Genomic DNA, 22,467 nt, shown 5'->3' with positions numbered 1-22,467 from the left:
CGGGAATACTCTTTCCCCATCTTTGTGTCTCCGGTGCCCGGGGATGAGATGCGTTTAATCCGCAAACAGCGCTTGCAGACGGGCATTGATTGCTCCGTAGTGTGAGCGCTGGATGGTCGGAAACTAGCGCGTGAAGGCGGGGCATAACTGGCAAGCAGAAGGGGCTCCCTAAGTTTGCCTGGGCAAGCACAGGGGCGAGAAACTTCGTTTCAAAACTCCCTCTTTCACCAAAACGTCCGTTTCCACACCTGGGAAATAACGCTTGGGGGAACGGGCCTCACACTCCCTTTCGGTTCTGAGAGTCGGCGAAGAGCAGAAGCTCGAGCGGCGGCGCCTGAGGGACACATCAGACACTCGCCAGAGAGCCTCCGCCCCTCCCGGCCCCGCAAAGTCTCCAGGCCTCCGAGCTGTGCAGTTTGTCCCTTCCCTCGGCCCGTAGGCGCCGTTCGGGATTGGCTGATAGGGTCACCTGAGCGTTTCTTCTCCCGGGGCAACATGGCGACGCCCGCGCCGTAACTTCGGAAGCGTGTTCCGCCCCGGGTCCCGGCCGTCGTTGCCCCGGAAAAGGTGAGGCAGGCCCCCGCGCGGAGCGGCGCGCGCGGACGGGGAGCCGCGGCCCATGTCAGGCCCCAAGGTGGCCTCCCGTTTGAGGTGGGCGCCCGCCGGGAGGGAGGTCTCGGGGCCCGCTGCGGGTGTGAGGGGGCCGCCCGGCGGCCAAAGCCCCCCTGCCGCGCTGCGGGAAGCCCGAGCCCCGCCGAGATGTAAGCGATGCAGTTTCCCCTTTTAAATGGGCTGCAGCAGGAGCCGCGGCCCTGCGCGCGGAGGGGGGGCGGGGGGCAGCCGCGGCTACAGCTCCGCGCCTCTCCCTCCTCCCTAGCCAGAGCGCCCGTCGCTGCCCACGGGGATTGCCCCGCGGCCCCGGCTTCCCACCCGCGGCAGCCAGAGCGCCTTGCGCAGCTTCCGAGCCCTCGGGATGGAGGGGACAAGGACCCCGCCCCCCCCGGGCCCCGCCGCCGATCCGGAGAACGGGGCCCGGCCCGAGGCAGAGCCGGGGGAAACGGTGGTCTCGGAGGGAGCGGCCAGCATCGTTTTTCCCAGCAGCAACGAAGTGTTTTACAACCCGGTCCAGGAGTTCAACAGAGACCTAACGTGAGTGTACATCCCAGCAAGGGCGGGGTCAGGGGGAGGGAGGGGGTGAGGTTCCTCGCTCACTGCCCTAACCCATCCCTCAGGTGTGCCGTCATTACAGAGTTCGCCCGCATGAAGCTCGCCACCAAAGGGATTCAGAGTGAGACCCTGCCTGTAACGCTCCCCTCCTCTAGCCCCCCTGCCCGGGGCTGACCAGAGACAGCTCGTTCGTGGGCTTCTCCCATCTCTACCCGGTTCCTTTGTGGGTGGATGTTGAGCGGGTCTGGGGCTCCCATGCCTTCCCCGAGTCTGGAGTCTGGGTATCCGTTGGCAAGCTGGGAAGCCTTCCTGGAAAGTTCTGTGTCGCTGGGAGACAGGTGTCAGGGGGAGGGTTGGAGGACCCTCCCTTGCGGGTGGGCCTCCCTGGGAGGAGAGATGTGGGGACTTCCTTTGGGGGAAGGGGAGGAGGAGCGGGAGGCAGATGGTTCCTTACACCAGGATGGTTTGGGGTGGGTGGCTGTAGTTGAGGTGCCAGGTGAGGAGAAGCTTCAGAAGGTGGTTGTGAACCTGGCTGAATCGGAGAAGGAGAGCATGGAGCCCCCTCCCAGGGACCAGCCTCAGACAGCGGCTGTGGGGAGTGTCTGCGAGGTGGGTCTTTATGGGGGTTGGGAGGGTCTGGTCGGATTGGGAGGGAGAGTTGACCTCCTAATTTGACCTCATTTGTCTCTCCCTAGGGGGGCTTGCGCGTGCTGGAGGGCTTGGCAGCATCGGGCCTGCGCTCCATCCGCTTTGCCAAGGAGGTCCCAGGCCTCCAAGCAGTGATAGCAAATGACGCCTCCGCCCGGGCTGTGGACCTCATACGGTGCAATATCCAGTTGAACAACGTTGGTCACCTGGTGCAGCCTAACCTAGCTGATGCTCGGTATGGATGCCAGAGGGGGGAGGGGAGGGCAGCAGGTCTGGCTCGCCCTAGTAACCCCCGTGTGCTTCTTCCCCCAGCCTGCTGATGTATGAGCACCAAAGGGGAGCTCAGCGATTTGATGTCATTGACCTAGACCCTTATGGAAGCCCAGCCACATTCCTAGATGCTGCAGTGCAGGCTGTGTCTGAAGGAGGTAACAAAGCGGGGAAAGGCCCTTTCTGGTCTAGAAAGTGACGGGGCTGGATTTAAGGGCCTCTAAAGGCCATGTCAGTTTTAGAGCCAGCCTCTAGCTCCTGTCTGTGACCCTGCGCTCTCATTCTCCCCGATACTCTCAAGGCCTGCTATGTGTGACCTGCACTGACATGGCTGTGATGGCAGGAAACAGCAGCGAGACATGTTACAGCAAATACGGAGCCATGTCCATCAAGAGCAAAGCCTGTCATGAAATGGTAAGAACTCCAGGGTTATCCACCTCATGCTGTGCTTCTGGTCCTGGGAATGAATCAAGAGTCGGAGTCAGTAAATATTTACGAAGCACCTACTGTTTGCCGGGTACTGGGTCATAGCTGGGTAAAAAGGAAGACCTGATCAGATGGGAGGGGACAACCCAGAAAGAGAAAACAGAAGTGTCAGCTGAGGGGATGAAGTGGAGTGGGTCCCAAAAAGGCACTGCTATCTAGAAGGAACAGCCTTAGGTTCTGACTGGAGGAGCTGAGTTCAAATTCTTCCTCTGCTCCTTACTTCCCTTCTCCCAGCCTTAGTAGGAGGAGCGTGCATGTAGAATTCAGAAGGCCTCAGCTGGAACGTCAGCTCTGCTAGTTACTACCTATGTGACATTGGACACATCCTCAGCATTCCTGAGGACTTGGTCTCCCCTTCATCCAGTCATCTCATTAAGGGAAAGTGGAAGTCTGCAGAAAGGAGGTTGGCTCAATCCCCTTTCAGCATTTTGTGGTTTTAGGACCCTTGGTATCATAAGAAAGAGTGCTAGGTGGATATTGATGTCTTGGCCTAGAGGACCTGGACTCCAATGCTGACTGCCGTTTGCTTCTTTTTTCGCAAGGCATTTGGGGTTCAGTGACATGCCCAGGTCACCAGGCTAGTGTTCAGTGTCTGAGGTGCTCCTGACTTCAGGCCGGTGCTCCTGACTTCAGGCCGGTGCTCCATCCACCTCACCATCTTGCTGCCCAATGCCATTTTTTCTTGGTGTGATGTGGAAGTCATCCTCCTTCTCTATAGAAGAGAAAGGTTAGGTCCAGTTAGTTTGTGATTTGCTGGCAATCCCACAGTCCTTTTGATAACCTCTCTCCAGGCACTAAGAATTGTGCTGCACAGCCTAGACCTTCGGGCCAACTGCTACCAACGCTACATCGTCCCCGTGCTCAGCGTCAGCGCCGACTTCTACATCCGGGTCTTTGTGCGTGTATACACAGGCCAGGCCAAAGTCAAAGCCTCAGCCAGGTCAGGGGCGGCCTAGAACTCCTGGGGCCACAGGCACCGTCCTCTGTGCAGAAAGTGCAGGGTGGCCCAGTGTGAACCAAAGAGGGCTTCCCAGAAGTGGGCAGTCTGGGCTGGAAAGGGAACTAGAAGGGGCAGGGCGGCCTGGCTGAGAATTCCCCCCCCATACTCCCCCCTTATCTGTTCCTAGTAAGCAGGGATTCGTGTTCCAGTGTGTTGGCTGCGGTTCCTTCCATTTGCAAAGACTGGGCAAGGCAGTGAACAATGGTGGACGGTAAATCAGGAGGCTTTTGTGGAGGGTTGGGGCTAGAGCAGTTAGGGTGTGGAGAAAAAAGCCATGGCCATTGTTAAAGACCAAGTAATTAGGGCTGGGGGGCACATAAAGGCCAGAGTGGGACAGCTGAGCGGGGGCCCACAGGCCCAGAGCAGCCACCAAAGGGAGAGACCCGCCTGGGCGGGTGGAGGAGGGCCAGGAATCTGGCTCAAGGCCAGGGCCAGAGGCAGGTACATCTGGCTCACCACTCTCTCTCGTCTGCTCACATCCCCACAGGGTGAAGTTCTCTGCGGCCACAGGCCCCCCGGTGGGCTCTGAGTGTGAGCACTGTGGGCAGCGCCATCAGGTGAGCGACCGGCTGGGCTGTGCCAAGGGCGAGGGCAAGGCGCCAGAGCGGTCACGGTTCTCATTCCCCACCTGTTTGTGTGTCCACAGCTAGCCGGCCCTCTGTGGGCAGAGCCCATCCATGACCTGGACTTTGTGGCTCAGGTCCTGGCTGCTGTCAGCAGGAACCCGGGGCGTTTCCGGACGTCTGCAAGGATCCGGGGGGTCCTGAGCATGGTCACTGAGGTGGGGGTCCCAGGCCACAGCTGGGGTGCTTAGGGAGAGCTGGAATTCACATCTCCCGCGACCCTCTCCTCTATGTGTCCCCTCTGCTTCCAGGAGCTGCCGGATGTCCCCCTGTACTACACTCTGGACCAGCTGAGCAGTACCATTCACTGCAACACACCCAGTCTTTTACAGCTCCGGTAAGGGGCACAACCCAGCCGTGCCCAGAGGCAGAACCAAGGGGATAGGATGGTGGGCACAGAGCATACACCCAAATGCGTATTTAATCCCAGCTGCCCGTGCAGACAGGCAGAAACAGGCACGCAAAACTTGGGCACCCCCAGAGTCCCCCGTGCGATGCCCATGGGCCCAGGGCTGGGGGTCGGGAGCTTCAGGCGGCTGTACTTCTCCAACTCCCAGCTCTGCCCTCCTACACGCTGGCTTCCGAGTGAGCCTCTCTCACGCCTGTAAAAATGCAGTGAAAACAGACGTCCCGCCCTCGGTGCTCTGGGACATCATGCGCTGCTGGGTGAGTGTTCGGGAGGAGAGCTAGAGGCCGGGACGACCCAGGATCCGCCTGGCCCTCACCTCCCCCTTCTCCCACCCCCTAGGAGAAGGAGAACCCTGTGAAACGAGAGCGCCTCTCAGAGACCAGCCCGGCCTTTCACATCCTCAAAGTTGAGCCCAGGTATGGGGGGCATGTGGGCAGACGAGCACGCAGCACCCAGACATGCCTTCGGCTCGGCACACATCCCATGTCCCCGAGGAGGACATGGGATGACCAGGCAAAACTGAACGAGCCCCCGAGGATCTCGGGTCCTCTGTGAGATGCTGTGGCCACTGACAGACACATGGGCGGAGCCATACACACACTCACACCCCTGACACACCCCCACACCCCACACTGTCCCCAAGACTCCAGGCGAACTTCTCCATCCGGGATGATGCTAACCCCAGCTCCCGGCAGCAGGGACTCCAGCGATTCCAGGCAAATCCTGAAGCCAACTGGGGGCCAAAGGCCCGAGCCCGGTCTGGGTAAGAGGACCTTGGGGGCCAGAGCAGGAGGGGTGGGAACAGGGCTCGGAGTGAAGGGCCCTGCTGAGGAAGTTACTGCCCCTAGGGGGAAGGCCCCCTTCGAGCTGGCGGAGAAGCGGCGACAGCTCCAGAACAAACGGAAGGAGCCCAGTAAGGACCAGGGCACTGAGAAGCTCAAGGCCTTCCCTTGCAAGAAGTTCAAACAGGTGGTGCTTTCCTCCTACCTGTGCTCTCCTTGTTTATAGGCAGCTTCCGTTAATCTTCCTTCTCCCTTTAGTCTCTTCTTCCCTTTGGTATTAGGGTTGGGGAGGCTCTGCCCTGGCTAACCCCATTCCTGTCTCCTGCCAGGGAACCTGCCTTTTGGGGAATGAATGCTGTTACTCGCACAGCCCTGAGGAGCCCCGGCTTGAGCCTGAGCCCAGCCCGGATTCCTTGCCTTGAGGTCCTCTACCTGACCCTACTCTCTTTGGACTCGGATAATAAAGTTAAAGGACTCCCCCCTCCACACAAGCGAGGCGCCAATTGATCTTCCTGGGGGTTTGCCGGGTTTAAAGGGTGGGAGGAGTCTGCTAAAGTTGAGGCTCTGGGATCCGGGGCTGGGGAGGGAGGGCCCTCTGTCAGTGAAGAGATTCTGGAGACTGAGAAATGGGATTATATGAGTCTTAGAATCTTTGTGTCTTAGAGCATAGGGCTGTCTTTGTCTACTTAATAGTAGTTTATTTGTTCCAATTATATGCAAAGATAGTTTTCAACATTTGCTTTTAGGAGATCCTGATTCCAGGTTTTCCTTCCTCCGACCTTCCCCAAGACAACCAATATGATATAGGTTGTACATGCAGAATCACATTTAACATTCTTGGTCAATCTAGCGTCAGCCACCGCTACTGGGCTGACAAGTTCTCTTACAAACAAATCCAGAATTGTTTCAGAGAGCACTGAGCCAGGGGGAAAATTGAGCCTTGAGGAAGCTGGGCTTATTTGTGGGCAGTTGTGAATGATTTAAAAGATGGAGCGAGAAAGAAGATTAGAGAGGTGATTTTGCAGGCAATTTGCGGTAGAAAGAGCCCTGGCTCCTTATAAAATAAGGAGTTTCATGTTTTTGGAAGAGTTCCTGGAAAAACCAGGAGAGGATCTCTTCAGACCTAGTTCAGTCTGCCTCTAGATTCTCCATGGACTTCCAGATGTACAGTCCTTGTGATCTTAGGGGACAAACGGAGGAGGCATCTGGCGAGGCCAAGATAGGAATGGCCTCTTCCTCAGAGATGAGGATGTTGCGGGTTTTCCCTGAGGCAATTGGGGCTAAGTGACTTGCCTTTGCCGGGGGTCACCCAGCCCGGGCAGATTTGAACTCGGGTCCTCCTGACTCAGGGCTGGTGCTTTGTCCACTGTGCCACCTAGCTGCTCCTGAGAACGGGGTTTTTAATGACTTCTTAAGTGTGAAGCTAGGTGAGAGAGAAGACCAGAAAAGGCAGTGTGGGAAATTTGGGTAGACGGGCTGGGGAGGGAGGGAGGGGGCGGTTTACGCCCGTGAGTTTGAGTTGCCAGTTCTGACGGGCCATGGGTGATGCGCCGGGGCGGGCAGGATGGAGGCAGGCTGGAGGGGGCGCTGTTTGAAAGTGTGGCGGGAGAGACCCTTGTGTGCGAGTTGGGCACGGCGAAGAGCTGGGACCCCGGAATCCCTGCCGCGGAGGGTGTCTGAGCCGATTCCCGCGCCGGCCACACGGGGGCAGTGGGGACGCTGAGCCGCAGGCACTTTGGAACTTGGCCGAGCAGCGGCGGCCGGATCGCGAGGCTCGCTCCCGAGGTGCCCCCTACTCTCCCTGCCGCCCCGAGAGGGCGGGCCTCGACCTCCGTTTCTGGGGGGCGTTCAGAGATAAGGGAGGAGCCATTGGAGGCAGCACTGGGCAAGGGGGTTGCCAAGTCCGCGGGCCTTGGACTTAGAGGACCTGGGTTCGAATGCTGCCTTTGACTAGCGGGACCAGCACTTTGCCGGGCACTCTGCAGACCGAGGAGGATGGGCTTAACGGTTCATCTCTGGCTGCTTTAGGGACACCCTTCCAGCACGCAGACTCGGGCACGCGCCACCCCTAGGGGGCCAGGGTTTAGGAAGAGGCTGCACAGCTCCAACCACGTGTTCTCCGGACCTCGCGGCCCGTCTCCTCCAGCCCAGGACCCGGCTTTCAGATTCCGGCCGCCCTGGCCTATCCCCGACGGCCTCTCCCGGCCTGCCCCGTCGGGGGGGGGGGGCCCAAAAGGAGCGGGCAGGGGGGGGGGTGCCTCGCTGTGCTTGGTGCTCTCGCTCTAATCAGGGGCCCCCGAGCGGCTCAGCAGCGGCGGGGGGGAGGGGGTCCCGCTCTGGGCCAAGCCCTGGAGCGGGCGAGCAGGAAACACCTGGCGGGGCCGCGGATGCAGCCTACGCGTGTTTCCTGTCCGGCTTCCGCCCCCGCGGGGAGCAGAGAGATGGGGGGGCGAGGGGGGCGGGGCGGGGCCCAAAAAGGGAGAAAAGCCCCGGAGACCGAGGGGCGGGAGGCGCAGTCTGCACGTGGGCAGCAGCTCCCTTTCCTGCCGGGGCCCTCAGTTTCCCCCTTCCTACAAAGTGAGCAAATTCAGAGCCGAGGACCTCTCCTAAGGGATCTTCCGGGGCCGCCTCCTCGGTTCTGAGTATTTCTGCGAATCTCGGCCCACTCTGTGCGCGCCTAATCGTGGGCGATAAGCCGTGCTCGCCTCCCTTCTAAGGAAGATTGTTCGGAAGGAGACGTTTCGGGGACTTGCGCTCTTGTTTTAGGTTCCGTAGGTAGTCTGCACAAGTAAAGGTTCTGGCCCGACAGAGTCCTCTCCTTTCTGTTACTTTCCCATGTGTAAACAGAGGGCACCGTGTGGTCCCTAAGGACTTCGCTGATTCCGTGGGCACAGGGTAGCCACATACCTGCCTTTGCAAGTTAGTCTCCAAAAAGTGACTTACTCAGGGTCCTACTTCCAGGGGTGGGGGGTGGGGAGTTGCATTTTGTTTACATTTGGGGTCCAGACCTGTGATTTCATGTGTGTATAGAAATCCCACTACGGTGATCATAGGGTGAGACAGAGCTATAGTTTTTCCTATAAACCATGGTCAGAACTGTAACTGTCAGAAACAGAATTTGATTCCAGATCTTCACAATTCCAAGACTTGATGCACAATTCCAGGCTAATTCTGAAGTGTCAATAAAGGCAGGTCCCTCCCCCCCTCCCCACATACATAAATGTATACTTACATGTGACTGTTTGAATAGGCTGGTTGTATAAGTCTGTGTGTGTGTGTGAATTTCTGGGTACACTAATCTATGCAAATACTGTTTGTGATTAGGTATCAGAAGAGGGAATATTCACCCCTTCTCTATTCCCTAACTAGGAGGTGTTGGGGCCTGAAACTCGGTCTCCCCCAAATAAATTTTCCCAAAGTAATTTGAGAGGGTATCAAAACGGGTATGTCTGCCAAGAGGACTGCCCAGTTCCTACTCCTCTGCTTCCATCCTAGCCCTGGACCCTCCCCTCAATCCAGAAAATAGCACAAACACACCCCCTCCAAGTGTGTTTCTGAGGTGCCTTCTTCCATAAGACAAAGTGAGGCCGGACTCTAGTAACTTGGTCATGTGGGAAGATCACCAAATTTGGAGTCTGAAGACTTGGCTCACCTGTAGGAGGGGGCTCATGGGACTTTAGATAAATGTGTGACTCCTTCCCCTCTCAAACTAACCAATGAATTTTGGAAAAGGTCTCAAGTTCCCTTCTAAGAGAACTTAAGCAAGTTCTCTTGCTTGAAGCTTAGGCCTGGGATGGAGGAGGGCAGGGAGAGATCGAAGTCAGAGGTGATGGACAAAAACATCCTGGAAAAACTCATCGGGCTCCTTCCCCATCCACTTCTAACTCTGGGGGGAGGGGGGGGTTGTCGACCCCAGAGGTCTCCATAAGCTTTCACCTTTTATGTACCTATTTATCTAGGGATGTTTTCTGACTCCAAGCTGAGGAAGAAAACAGACATTCTTTTCCAAATTTCCCTGTGGGGAAGGGAATGGAAAGCTAGAAAAGACTTGGTATGGAAATAGTGTAACCTCAAGACCCCAAGTAATTTCTCCCTGTTCTCCTGGGGTGTGGAGATACTGAGGAATGTAATGCTCCCAGAAAGCTCAGACCCCTGTTTCTAAGGCTTCCTGAGTCTCCTGGGACAGCTTCTGGGGTCACTTTGCCTGTCCCCTTCAGACAGGCACAGACAGGACAGAAGATGGGATGGGGGATAAAGAGGGGAGAAACGGATAAAGTCCTGGGAGCCTACAGTGTTCAGAGCCCAAAACCCTGAGGATCTTGGGACACCAGAGAGGAGACATTTACTGGGGGAAAAGGGAGAGTGTTTAAAGAAAGAGGAACAAAGGCTTATGGGGGGGGGGGGGGGGAGAGGTGTCAGAACATACAGTCACAGGATCAGCAATTCAGGAAGGAGTGTGCCCTCCCTCATCCATCTGGACCCACAGCCTAAAATCCATGTCAATCCATCCTAGGGGAAGGGAGAGTTAAGTGGGAATTGAGTGGGGTTGGGAACAAGATTAATAACCAGATAGCCCAGAACTCTCAGCCCTAAAGGGTTCGAATGAAATTGGGAGCTCTTGGGGGAGGGGAGATAGAGACTAGGGAGTGGTAAAGCTTCCTTACACACTTCCCCAAACTGGAAGGGGCCTAGTGAACAGCTCAGAACTTCATACCACACCCACTATCTCCAGCCCAAAAAGGAGTCTAGTGTGGTAGAAAGAACAGTGGATTTAGGGCCAGATGACCCTGATTTGAATCTTGGATCTACCAATTACTGTGTGACCTTGGACAAGATCTCTGGCATTCAGTTTCTCCATCTGTAAAATGAGAAGTCTGGTCTTTTTAAGGTTCATTCAGCTTTAAAATCTGTAATCCTCCCTTCCCCCCCCCCCCCCCCCCCCCCCCTTAATTAGAGAAACTCCTTGTAAAAGCAGGAGGGTTCATTAGGGGAATGGAGTCCAGAGAAGAAAATGACTTGTCTGGTCATATACCCTATACAGTTAGTTATTGGCCCAGTTGCTGCTTGAACCCAGTTCTCTCGACCCCCAGATTGAAGTATTCTATCACAGTGCACATCTTTCCTAACTCTGTTTCACACATATACAGTGTTGCCTCTACTAACTCCAAGTCTTGGGGAACTCTTGACAACTTGTGGGGAACCGAGGGCACGGTCCCCCAAAGGAGATGGGAAATAAGTATTGTCGTGGTCATTCTTCAGCTTCCACCTGAGAGCTCTAGACAGCAGTCCAATGGGCAGGGTCTTGGCGACCTGGTACTTGAAGGTCCCTCCCCATTTCCTCCAGGGTCGGCACCAGCCCAGAATCCTTATCAGCCCTGGCCAGGCAGTCCCCAGGCCTTATCTGCCCCTCCAGAGCATCCTCCGCCTCCGGGGAGGAAACCCGCCAGAGGAGGGGGTGGTGAAGAGGGCGGGCTGGGAGGACTGGGGGCGGGGGCCACGGGAGGCTGCGTTTCCTCTGAGCTGCACACTGAGTCAGGGTGGAGGGAGCCTGGCTGGACCCAGCGGCTGGAGGGGGCAGCCCTGGAGGATCCTGGAGGCAGTGGGGCTTGAGGGTAAGAGTGGGAAGGGGAGAGGGGTGGCACATAGTGGGCGGCAGGTGACTGGGATTTTAGACCCTGTTCTACACAGCCTGGAGCCTTCAGACCCTGGCACACGTGTCCTGGGCTTCTCGGGCCCTGGTACATAATACCCTAGGCCTCTTAGACCCTGATACACATGTCCTGGGGGCTTCAGACCCCAGCCCACATGGCCTAGGTCTCAGACGCTGGCACACACACAGAGAATTTTAACCCAACCTCCTCTGAATTATTATTTTTTTCAATCTCCTTTAGATTCTAACCCAGCCTTCCCCCAGAGTTCTTGATACTTCCTCTAGGCCTGGGGCCTTAAGCCCCATGTTCCCCGCCCCCAGGGAAGTCCCCTTCCCCTACTCAAAGAGTCTGATCAGGTGAAACCTGTCAGAAAGAAACTGCTAAATCTAAACATCAACGCCCCAAATCTCAGAATCAGCCCCCAAGATCAAAAGCTGGAAACCACAGACCAGACAGATTTGCCCAAGAGGGCTTCTTGCTGGGGTTCATGTGGGTTCTTCTGGGAGCCTGGTTGGGGAACAGGGAAAGAAAGGAGCCCCAGAACACAGAAAATACACTACATGTGGCTGGGAACTTCTTTGGTTAGTGGGAAAACTAATGAGCATTGGGGTTTAGGGAATAGGCCTCCCAAGATCACATAGGAAAGATGAACTTCAAGGGCAGACCCCCAACTTCCCGTAACCCTATGATCTCTCCATTCCTCCACGTGTTTACTTCTGGGGTTTGATATCCTTCTGTAATGGACAGAACCCTAACTGATCCTGAGGATTCCTTTCTTCCCTGTCCCCCAGGAGGGAGGGAGGCTGTGTCTAGTTTCTCCCGATCCTCTAAGAATAGCCTCCTAAGAATATGTCCATGTCCTTCCCAGATCCCAGGAAACCCCACTCTCAGTGAAAAGAATCTCATTGTGAAGTCAGAAGATACTAGCTTCATCATTTGAATCTCTGATACAAGTCTGAACTAAGTCTCTTTGAACCTCAGTTTCCTCCTCTGTAAAATAGAGATAATTCTACCTCATAGTCTTATTATTTGAAGGCTCCAATAAGATCATGACTCAAGGCTTTTAGAGATAAATACTATCATTATAATCCTTTCCTCCAGGCTGCTTATCCCAAAGTGCCCCCTTTCCACCTTTTTACTAACTCAACTGATGGGCCACAAAGTTATTAGACCATAACTAGAATCAGAGGAATTCAATCTGGAAGAGCCTGAGATGATCGGGTCCAAACTCCCTCCTTGTTTTGTAAGTGAGGAAATTAGGATGAAAGGAAAGCATCCAATTCCCTAAGGTTGCCCCAACAGTAAGGAGCAGAGGTAGAGTTAGAACTGGCACCCCCTGGTTCCAGGCTGTTTCTATAACTGCCCCTAATACAAGTAGTTTAAAGGATCTCGAACTGGAAGAGAATTTAGAAATCATCTGGTCTGAACTCACTTTTTGTCTGGAGAAACTGAAGCCCAGAAGAGAAAGGACTTGCCAAGTAGCCCAACTAGCATTCAAACACCAACTCCTTCCTTTTCTGCTTTTTCATTTCCGGGGGTCCCCAACTCAGGAATTAACTTGGGAACTGAGTATATCGTGGGCAGGGCATGGGAGGCAATGAAGATGGAGGTCATGAGCCGTCCTTCCCTTCTGCAGGTGAGCACCAGTCCCATTGAGAAGCCATCATCCTCTGGGTCCATGTGCCCTCCAGGGGACTCTGTGAAGCTGGGTCACACCATGATGGAGAAACTAGAGGCTGCGCCTACCCTCCCCTGCTCAGCTCCCTCCCCCGCCCCCAGCAGCTCCTCCCCTTTGTCTGAGCCCGAACCCAGCAGCCCCCAGGACGGGGACAATGGCCGCCCTGCCTCATCCCCATCACCCCCCAAGCTGCCACCCCACGTGCCTGTCATCAGCCTGGGCCACAGCAAGCCGCCGGCCATGGCCACCACTGAGCTCGCCACGCCTCCCCCACTGCCCTCCCTAGTCCCGATTTCTGCCCTGACAACCGGCCCACCCCCACTGGCCTTGGGCGGCCTGCTCCCGACACACTACCACCCACACCCCTTTCTAAGCAGGTCAGTCTTGGGCTGGCCCTATCTCTTAAGGGTTGTAGAGGGGGATCCTAGTTCTGGGGGAGAAGGAATTGAGGGGAAGGGGGCACATCTTGCCTACTCTGAACCTGCTGTCCTGGGCTCCCAGGCCTGGGGAGGGGAGGGGGAGAGGGTCTGGGCGCTCAGTGACCCCATGTCCCTCTCAGCGTCTACATCAGCACCGCTGGCTCCTTCAGCATCTTCCCCAGCAGCAGACTGAAGCGACGGCCCAGCCACTGTGAGCCCGACCTAAATGAGGGTAAGTGTGTGTGTGTGTGTGTGTGTGTGTGTGTGTGTGTGTGATGCAGTCCTAGGAGCTCCTGAGCTCTCGTTATCCAGAGGTTCTGCCAGTATTGTCACCCAGAGAGACACACAGCAGTGGCAGTCATAGTGTCACAGAAGCAGTGTCAACACAGCCACACTCTCACACATAAATAGTCAGACGGTGATAGACATACACAGAGAATTCAGCTATTCTTTTTTAGGCAATAAGTGAAAGGCATCTCTGCTAGGTCCTGTTAACACACAGGCAAAAAGAACATCTCCCTACCTTCAAGGAGTTTCTATTCACTGGAGAATGCAACATGTATGTGGATGATTGATTAGGGGGGAAAAAAGATGATTTGAAGGAGAACTGACAACTGTATAATGTAAATTTTGTGAAGCAGAATAATGTGAAATAGGTCTACCAAAAAAGGCAAGCCTGAATCAGATCAGGGAAGAGTCTGTGTTAGAGGTAATCAGCACTTTGAGGAGGGAATGAATGACCTTTTGTTTTAGGAATATTAGTTTGGCAGCTGTGGAGGGAGGGATGGGAGATGGGAAGAAATTGGAGAAAAGGTAGCCAATTTGGAGGCTATTGCCATAATCTAGTCAATATGGGCCAGTGTGAGAGGCAATATGGACCTGAACTAGGTTAAGAGTGATGAGGAAAGAGAAGAGGACAGACAGCAGGAATGGGAACTGACTGGATAAGGGGCGAGATGGACAGTCCTGGATAATACCTAGTTTGCAGCTGCACAGGGACAGCCATGCCCCCAAGAGTTACTCACATTCAGCTGGGTTGAACAGACTCGCACAGAATTAGTCACACAGTCACAGACATCTCATGTACAGAGCACTGATGACAGAAGAATTTCAGCCCCACTGAGTGACACCAAACCAAGAGCATCCCTGTCCAGGTGCATCCCTGTCCTTTCTAGAGTCCTGATATCACTAAGCCCTTCAAGGATTATCAGTTTCAGGGATTCTTACCTTGGGGAGAGATTTCGGGGAGGTTTTTTCACTGACCTCTAACTGAAATTCAGTTATTCAAAAACCTTCTTCTGAGAAGGGACCCCTGGGCTTCACAATGCAGCCCGAGGTCTGTGACACAAGAATGGATAATGTCTGAATTAGATGTGCCCAGGGCCCCTGTCCTGAGGGGAAGAGGAAGCTGGAACACAGAGACCCAGACAGGAGGGAGGGCTGGCCCATACTCCGGGGTGGGTTGGAAATCACCTACAACCGGGGCCCATCGCAGGAAAAGGGAATTAAGAGGCCTAGTCTAAACCTGGGCTTGCAGGAAGCGGGCCTGCGAGCGGGAGTCACCGGCGAGCTGGAAGGTGCAGGGGGAAGACACTGGCCTCCGACACCGCTCTCGGGCCGTTTCCTTCGCAGGGCATCAGCCTCTAAAGGTGGCTCGCCGCGTGTTCACCAACAGCCGGGAGCGCTGGCGGCAACAGAACGTGAATGGGGCCTTCGCGGAGCTGCGCAAACTGCTGCCCACCCACCCGCCCGACCGGAAGCTGAGCAAAAACGAGGTGCTTCGTCTGGCCCTCAAGTACATCGGCTTCCTGGGCCGGCTGCTTCGGGATCAGGCCGCCGCCCTGGCCCCGGCCCCGGCCCCGGCCCCGGCCCCGGCCCCGGCTCCGGCCCCGGCCGGAGGAGCTCCGCGCAAGCGGGAGCGCAGCGCTGTGGGCGAGGGCACGCGCCGAGGGTCGGGGCGCAGAGCAGAGGCGGGGCGCTCCCCTCCGGCGCTCCCGCCCACGCCCGCTTCCCCTCACCCGGATGGAGCCGAGCCACACGCCAAGGGCAAGTGCTCACTGCGGGACAGGACGGCCGTGGGGTGCCAATCTCGGTGACCCCCGCAGGAGGGGGTAAAGAGGCATCTTTGTGGACCCCCAGAAGCACACCGCCCCAGAGTAGAGAAGGGGCCTCCGGAGAGCATATAGTTCCTGGACTGTCCTGAATATTAGCAGAACCGTCCCGTCCTCCCCGTCAATCCCCAAGATGGAATGGATCTCGTGGGGAGAGGGACGGGCCCGGGAGGCGCAGCCGTCGCCAGTAGGGAGAAATGAGTGTCCTGGCTGCTGGCAGGGGCCCGGCACTGGTCTAGGTTGCCTCCCCCAGGAACACTCGGATGGGCGAGAGGGCATCCAGTGTCACCGGAAATCGGGCTCTGACATTACCTCTCGCCCCCTTGGCAGTCTAAGCCTTCCCCACCATAGCCTGCTTTTTATCTGCTTTGCAGTCAGCCTGGCCCAGAAGCCTAAATGTCCTCTTCTCGAGGACAGTTTTCTCTCGGGGTTGGGGTTCAAAACGAAGAACAAAGTGGACATCGAAATAGTACCTTATTCCCGCTGGGCCAGTGCCTTGGGGGAAAAGCGGGAGGGGGAGAAAAAGAATAAAAAAAAATTTTAAACAGTGTTAGAGCTGGAAAAGGATCTTAGACAACTAGTTTGACGTTCCTAGTTTATAGACCAGAGAGGCAGCGTAGGGAATAGAGAGCTGGACCCGGAGCCAGGAAAGACCTCAAGGTTCGCCTCAGGCACATAATGGTTGGGACGACCAAATGACAACCTTTCGGTTTTTTGGGCGACTCCAAGTCGCTAAGAAGTTGTCGACCTGCACTGATAGAGGAAGTTCTCACACCATGAAAGCTCTCGTCCAGAACCTATGCCATCCTACTACAAAGAGAAACTGGGTCTCCAAGTTGGGATGGGGGGGAGGGAGGAACGAATCTTGAACTAACGGGGATATGACTCTCGCCCTGCGGTTTCTTGTTCAGACCCAGCAGTTTCCCGACCGAGTAGAAGCAGCCCTTTTCTGAGTTCCCCAATTCCCTCTCTCGGTTATTTGTGAAATCACTTTAGAGCTTCAGGGACTTCACCCTAGTAATACTGGAGGAAATGAGCGTCATCTTCACCCCCGGGTCGGTTATTAGAACTCTTTTAAAATGTGAAACAGGGCCCTTTGATCCTTTGGAACAAGTAACCAGGAACGAGAAAAGAGTCCCAGAGTGAAGTAGCCTATAGCTCACAAAGTTGTAATCGGTAGCGGAGCCAGGATCTGGACTATTACTCCAAATCCCACAGCTCGGGTAAAAAAAAAAAAAAAAAAGCCCCAGGAGACATCGAATTTCCCCTGGCTTCAACCCACCTCGCCCCCACCGCCCCCACCCTCCATCCGTTCTCGCGAGGGTTCAAGGGCTCTTCGTCTTTGTTTTTTCTTTATTTCTTTATTTCACATACACATTAGCCATTCAATGGAGAAGCTGGAGAGAGTCAGGCAAAGATGGTGTAACAGAAGCGCAGTGACAGGGGCCAGGGCGGGAGAAGGGGCAGGGCAGGGGATGGGGAACATACGGGCTGGCTGCCTACCTGCATTCCGCTAGGACACTGAAAACCCAGAAAACAAAACAGACAGTAAACTACCCTTGTTTCTTATGTATCTCAGTGCGGAGACGGGGAAGGGAAGGGAGGGGGACCAGGCTGAAGGAGGAGCAAAGGGACAGGGGGATGCTAAGGGGAAGCACACCAAATCCATTAGTACTATATAGAGATACTCATATATACTGCGTTTCTTAGCCTAAGAAGAAACTTGTTTGACGGGACGGGCGGCTTTGCTGTCCGCGATGCTGGTGCTGTCCGGGCGCATGGATCTCCGGGGAAGGGGGCGTGAAAGGAAAGGGGGTAAAGGGCTATAAGTGCGGCTGGCCCAGGCTGGCGTGGGGAGTGGTATCCCGGGGAGCGCCCCGGGGGTAGGATGGGCTGGAGGCCCTTGGATTCTCCATTGGGAGGGAGGGGGACAAAGTCCTCTTGACTTTATTGCTCCTTTTTTGTGTGTGTAATTTTGTTCAGTGTGGTTCGGGGGGTCGGGCGAAGGGTCTGGATTGGGAAAGGGAGTGGGAATTCATCTGATCATCTGGTCCACTCAGCCCCTTTGGGAGCCAGAGCTCGGCGTCCGCTCCACCAGCACGGGGGAGAGGGGTGGGATTGAGGAGAAGGCACTAGGTTGGCCGGCCAGCGCGGGGTGAGGGGGGGGTGTAAGGCAAGTCGATCGGGTTGTGTTGCATGTTGTGTGTGTTGTGTGTGTGTGTGTGTGTGTGGTGTGTTGTGTGTGTGTGTGGGTGCGGTGGGGTTAGGAGGGGGCCGGTGTTATTTGAGTTAGCAGGTTTGGTCCTTCCCTGAAGCGTCAAACCCTTTCCACAGCCTCCGGCGGGCGCTCTGTGCGGCCGGTCTGCCAGGGGTGCTGAGTGGGGCGGAGGGTACGAGGGGGGCGCCGGGGAAGGGAAGGGGAGAGGAAACTAACCAACTTGCAGAGCGCTCCCTGGACAATGCTGGTGTGGGGCAAGTTGGCGTCTGGCTCAAAGAAAGGCGCTCGAGGGGGTGGCGTCGGTGACTGGACACTGACCTCTGCAGGGGGCGGGGACGGGGAGGGGCCTTTGTGTCCGGATGGGGAATGGGGTGGCCCCTGGCCAGGGGTCCCCAGGAGATCCGCGCCAGCCCGGGGCAGCCGCGCCCAGCCGCCGAGCGCAAACCGCTGTCCCGTGCGTTAACATAACAAAGGGCTATGCGTGGTTCCTAACGTGCGGTATGATACTTAACTGGTTCATAAACTGACGTATAATAGAGTTGGGTGGGTTTTTTTTTTTAAATGTACTTTATAATGTACAAAGCACCAGGATTTTTTTTATTTTTTTTTATTTTTAACTTTTTTCTTTTTAAAAATTTTCCTCTCGTCCTTTTCCTCTCTGATTCTGTGATGTTTAAATGTGGTTTAAATGTGGAAATCCTTCCTTCAGCCCTCCCACCGACCCCGAGAACAGACGGCGACGCAGGGCAAGCCCCGGTTCAGCCTCGTCCACGCAGGCAAACGGCTTCAAGAAAGAAAAAAAGAAACAACCGAAAACGAACGAACGAACGAAAAAAAAAAAAAAAAAAAAAACAACGAAAAAAAAAAAAACAAACAAACGGAAAACCCACTTGGGCGTCGGTGCCCGCACATGGCGGGCGGCCCGTTTCTTTAGTGTCCCCAGAGCCGCGAGGACATTGCAACAAAAATAGACTTTTTTCTTCTTCTTAACAATCTCTAACATACAAAGATAGGAAAACTCTCCAATGCATTGCACTTGGTTCAATGAAAAAAAAAAAAGTTCATTCCCCCGTATATATATTTTTGTTTTTTTTTTTAAAAAAAAGGTTTTTGTGTTTTTTCTTTTTTTTTTTTCTAACAGTCCCCGCTTCCTGTCGCCACCGCCGCCTCCTGCCCTCAAACCGAAATGATGGTAATCAGGGAAACAAACGGATTCCATGCAAATCCCCACCCACCCACCCCCCCCCATTGCCGCGGCCCGCTTCTATCTTGCTCTACCATCCCCCCTCCCCCGCCCCCCAACCAAGACGACTCTAAGCCGAGACTGTCCTAATTTGGGGGTTCCCTGTACCCTCCCTTCACCTCAGACTGCCCCCCACCTAGGCTGGGCAAGGAGGTGAGGCACACGCAGCTGGCCTGCAGCTTTATACCTAGTGCGAGGAGGGAGCAGCTGAGGCTCCCCAAAATCCCAAGCCAGGGCCTGGCTCCGTGAGGTTAGGGACACATACAAGGCCCAGGCACGGAGGTTTGTGCGTGGCAACGATTGTCTGGGGGGAAGTCCCCAGGAAAAGAGGTGGGTGGGAGTGGAGACGGGAAGGGGGCTGGCCAGGCCAGCTTTGGGCTCTTCCCTCTCCTCTCCCTGCTGCAGGTCTGACCCTGTTTTGCCGACCGAACTGGAAAATCATTGCACTTTGACCAGGAATCTCCCCTGGCCCCAGCCCGGCCCCAGCCACCCCAAGCCAGCTTCCTAACACCACCCTGAGTCGGGAGAGGAGGCAGCACTTATGGGGAGGCCCAAACCCCCAATTCCACTCCTCCTTTCTCCTCCCCTCTCTTTCCTGGTCCTTTCCCAAGGCTGCAGATAGGGACAGACACACACTCCACTTGAAAAACTAAAAACCTCTTGTGGCTGAGTTTAGGGGGGGAGGTCTCCCACAGCTTTCCTTATGGGTAGGTCTGAGGCTCCTAACTAGCTTTCCCTCCCCCCCTCCCCCCTTAGGGCTGCCTTACCCTTTCCTGATCACACCATCCACAGCCTTTAACCAATGCAAAACCACTAATAGAGTCCATGGCTCCCCCCAACCCGGTGCAATGTTGGACTGAGGCTCCCAACCTGTGCTTTGTGTTTCCATAGAATGTGTGTGTGAGAGAGAAGAGGAGAAGAGAAGAAAAAAGAAGAGAAAGACAAGAGAAAGGAGAGGAGAAATAAACACCACAGAGAAGCTAGGAGGGAGTAAGGCACAGAGAGAGAAGTCACACAGAGTGAGAAGGAAGTCCTGGAGAACCTGGAGCCCATCTATCTAGGGATGTTCAGTGGGCTTGGAGGCCCCCCCGGCCCCTGGCCCTTTGCCCTTGCCCAACCCAGTCTGGAGAGGAGCCGGAAACCAAATGAATGGCTCTGGGCCTCTCTCCTTGGTCTGAGCCCATCCCTGGGATGGGGAAGGGGCAGAGAGGAGCAGCTTTCTAGGACATGTTGATTTCTTTTTGTTCCCAATTTGATAACAATTTCCCAACTACAACAGGAAAAAAAATACAGCTAAAAACTGGCTAGAGGAAAGCAGGGAAGGAAAGAGGGGATGGAAGAGAAAAAGAGGGAGAGAGAGTTACAAGCTCTGGAATACTAAAGGAAGAACACCACCACCCAACCGTTACCTCTAAAGGAACATAAAATTGAGAGCAAGTCTGTGAACACAAAGCCTACCTAGGGTAGAGGCGACTTAGCGTCCCAGCCGAAAAGCTCTCAAGAGGCGGGCAGCCAGCTGTGGACCTGGGGCCGGTGTGACTGGCTCCTCGGCTCCTCCAATCCAGCTTCAGGCTTCGCCAATCCAGCTGATGCCCTGGATGTTGGGTCTTTTGGGCCAGCCCAGGAGGCCAGGGCCAAGGTTATTAAGCCTCTCTGGTGATTTTTCCTGGGAGTTATTTTTGGCGGGGAGGATGGATGGAAGGACTTGCTGGTGTTTTGGAAGAGCTGGGTTAGAGGAAAAGTTTAAGGGGAGAAAAGAGCAGGGGAGATACTTGGGGTGGGGGGGGGGCTGGTTCTCCCTTTGCTCAAACTGTCTTCCTGGAGTCCAAGTTCCAGAATGGGTCTCACTCCTTCCCATCGATTTTGGGCCCTGTCTCTAGGGGGCTAGCAGAGGAGGGAGGCCAATGTAGAACAATGGAGCATCCAAGGAAACAAGGAGGAGGGTCTTGGGAGGGGGGACAGCTGGCTGGTCCTGTTGAGAGCATTTCGACTTGTTCCTATAAGACTGTACATAATGATAAGATGACATGAAAGCTATCATCAAGGCTGGTGTGGGGTAAGAGTGACTCTAGGGAAGAGGGTACAATATTGGGCTAGGTCTATTCCAGGGGCAGACTCTGCCTCTCTTCCAATGGGCTCCAGTGAACTGGCACCCCCCTCCAGGCCAAGTTCATGTCAAAACTCAGCTCTCTCTACCCTGGTGCATAAGAATACAAACATAAAACAACTTCAGAGGTTCCAGGAAGGCATCAAAGGCCTCACTGGATCCCTGGTCAGGCCTAGCTCTCGGGGGTTCTCCTTCCCAGGCCCTTGGGGGTCCTGGGTGCCAGAACAAATGGAAAAGAGCCTTAGAAAGCACCCTGACCCACATACCCCAACCAAGGTCAGATCAGGTTCAACTGCTCTTGCTGGAGGAACGGGACCAAGGCTGGGAGGAGCAAGGGGCAGAAAGGGTTCAAGACCCTTGAGATTTCTATGATGGAAACATCTCACTGAAGCCAGTTCTTCCAGCTCCCAGGGAGCAGCGGGCCTGAGGTGTGCTGGGGAGGGTGCTTTGTCGTTTAGCAAAGAGACAGGGCAGGAGTTGGGACCTCCTAGCCAGGTTGGTTATGCATTGGAAAACTTTTCAACTTTCACTTCTTTCCCCTTGGCTTTTGCCTGGGTTGTAGCCAGGAGGCCCCAGTAGTATAAAGTGTAGTGTAGTGTGTATGTGTGTGTGTGTGTGTCTGTGTGTGTCTGTGTCTGTGTGTAGGGATGTAAAGGTGTAGGGAGTGGACAGGGGACCGCTCCTTGTCACCCTTTTTTGTTTGTGTTTGGTTTTGTTTTTGTTTTTGTTTTTTTTCAAATTTCTGTTTTCCCCAGTTTTCCTTTCCTCCTGGCTGCTGGTGTGTGGCTCCACCCCAGGCCCCTTCTTCTGGGTCCTGACAGCTGGGCTGGGCTCTGTGGGTGCCAGAAGGGATCCCCTGGCAGGAGAGGGTAGAGTGGATGATGACTTTTAAATTTTGCTTTTTGGTGGGGTGGGACTAGTTGGGCTGAGCTGGGCTGGGGGATTTTTCCATGTCTCAAAATCTCTTCTTCCCCCTTTTTCCTCTTCTTTCTTTTTCTTGTAGATCTTGTCAGAGGAACCAGGACTGGAGAGGGATAAGAAAGAACAAGAGAATGAAAATGTGCTGGGGCTCTAGGCCAGATGGCTTCATGACCTGACCGCCTCCGCGAGTGGGCCCTCCTCACAGGAGCCCCGCTCCCCTCCCCTCATCCCAGGGGGCCAGAGCAGTAATGCACCCTAGAAAAGAGTCACCAAATTACCACTCTCTCTGGACCCCCTACCCCCTTCCCAGATGGCCCCCTGCCCCCAGTGCCAGGGAGCCCAGCTGGCCTTCCTGTGGGCACTCTGCCCAGTGGGTAGGACCCCCATAGCTGGAGCTGGCACAGTCCTGGGATTTGGTCACGTTTCCAATTGTTTGGGTTTCTGTGCGAGTTCTGGGGGGCGGGGGGTGGAGAGAAGGAGGATGCCAGGCTGGGGCTTTTGTCCCTAGGGTATGTGTGTGTGTGCCGGTGGGGGGGGAGCTTCTGTTCGATTTTCTCTCACTCTGTCTCCTTGGATTGAAAGCTCGAGCTCCCGTCTGTACATCCCAGAAGCGGCCCCACCAGCTGAAAGGTTAGGGGCACGCGGTGTGCGTGGGGAGGGGGCCTGGGTGAGGCACCACATGGCACTGATACACTCCCTGGCAGTGCCAACCCCAAGGGGAAGGGCCATGTCAC

The 22,467-nt window shown here is 55.2% G+C and overlaps 3 protein-coding genes across 10 annotated transcripts in view; 2 read left to right on the top strand and 1 right to left on the bottom strand.

The window, feature by feature from the left end:
• The first annotated feature begins 477 nt into the window (after positions 1–477).
• On the top strand, positions 478–5,876 carry TRMT1 (tRNA methyltransferase 1). Of its 2 annotated transcripts, XM_031947656.1 has the most exons (17): positions 478–567; positions 878–1,149; positions 1,233–1,288; positions 1,652–1,776; positions 1,863–2,050; positions 2,128–2,243; positions 2,387–2,499; positions 3,363–3,511; positions 3,699–3,782; positions 4,059–4,128; positions 4,218–4,352; positions 4,446–4,531; positions 4,752–4,860; positions 4,943–5,019; positions 5,247–5,366; positions 5,452–5,572; positions 5,715–5,876. In XM_031947656.1, the coding sequence occupies exons 2-17, from the start codon at positions 974–976 to the stop codon at positions 5,805–5,807; spliced, it is 1,818 nt and encodes a 605-aa protein (XP_031803516.1). In that variant the 5' UTR covers positions 478–567; positions 878–973; the 3' UTR covers positions 5,808–5,876. The 2 variants fall into 2 exon arrangements, with proteins under 2 accessions (XP_031803516.1, XP_031803515.1); XM_031947655.1 differs by lacking the exon at positions 478–567 and having other exon boundaries at positions 1,106–1,149; positions 1,233–1,776.
• Positions 5,877–6,923: 1,047 nt separating this feature from the next.
• LYL1 (LYL1 basic helix-loop-helix family member) lies at positions 6,924–16,689 on the top strand. Its single transcript, XM_031947777.1, is given in 7 exon segments — positions 6,924–6,927; positions 7,012–7,170; positions 10,730–10,945; positions 10,948–10,997; positions 12,673–13,091; positions 13,274–13,365; positions 14,766–16,689. Coding segments are annotated over 7 exon segments (1,404 nt in total). The 3' UTR covers positions 15,230–16,689.
• A 1,470-nt stretch (positions 16,690–18,159) lies between these two features.
• Positions 18,160–22,467, bottom strand: part of NFIX (nuclear factor I X) — a 114,695-nt gene continuing 110,387 nt past the window's right edge. For all 7 annotated transcript variants that reach the window (XM_031947649.1, XM_031947653.1, XM_031947650.1 and 4 more), the window contains one exon: positions 18,160–21,836. In XM_031947649.1, the coding sequence (XP_031803509.1) occupies positions 21,822–21,836 (15 nt within the window). In that variant the 3' untranslated portion in view covers positions 18,160–21,821. The remainder of the gene's footprint in view (positions 21,837–22,467) is intronic.

This window comes from Sarcophilus harrisii, chromosome 1 (assembly GCF_902635505.1).
Source record: "Sarcophilus harrisii chromosome 1, mSarHar1.11, whole genome shotgun sequence".
In the NCBI taxonomy this organism is placed as follows: domain Eukaryota; kingdom Metazoa; phylum Chordata; class Mammalia; order Dasyuromorphia; family Dasyuridae; genus Sarcophilus; species Sarcophilus harrisii.
This window is presented reverse-complemented; position numbering and strand designations above follow the sequence as displayed.

Coding starts and splice junctions, on each gene's coding strand:
- TRMT1 (XM_031947655.1), top strand. CDS start 1,399: ATGTTGAGCGGGTCTGGGGCTCCCATGCCTTCCCCGAGTCTGGAGTCT. Junction 5,020..5,246: donor ATCCTCAAAGTTGAGCCCAG/GTATGGGGGGCA, acceptor ACTGTCCCCAAG/ACTCCAGGCGAACTTCTCCA. Junction 5,573..5,714: donor CTTGCAAGAAGTTCAAACAG/GTGGTGCTTTCC, acceptor GTCTCCTGCCAG/GGAACCTGCCTTTTGGGGAA.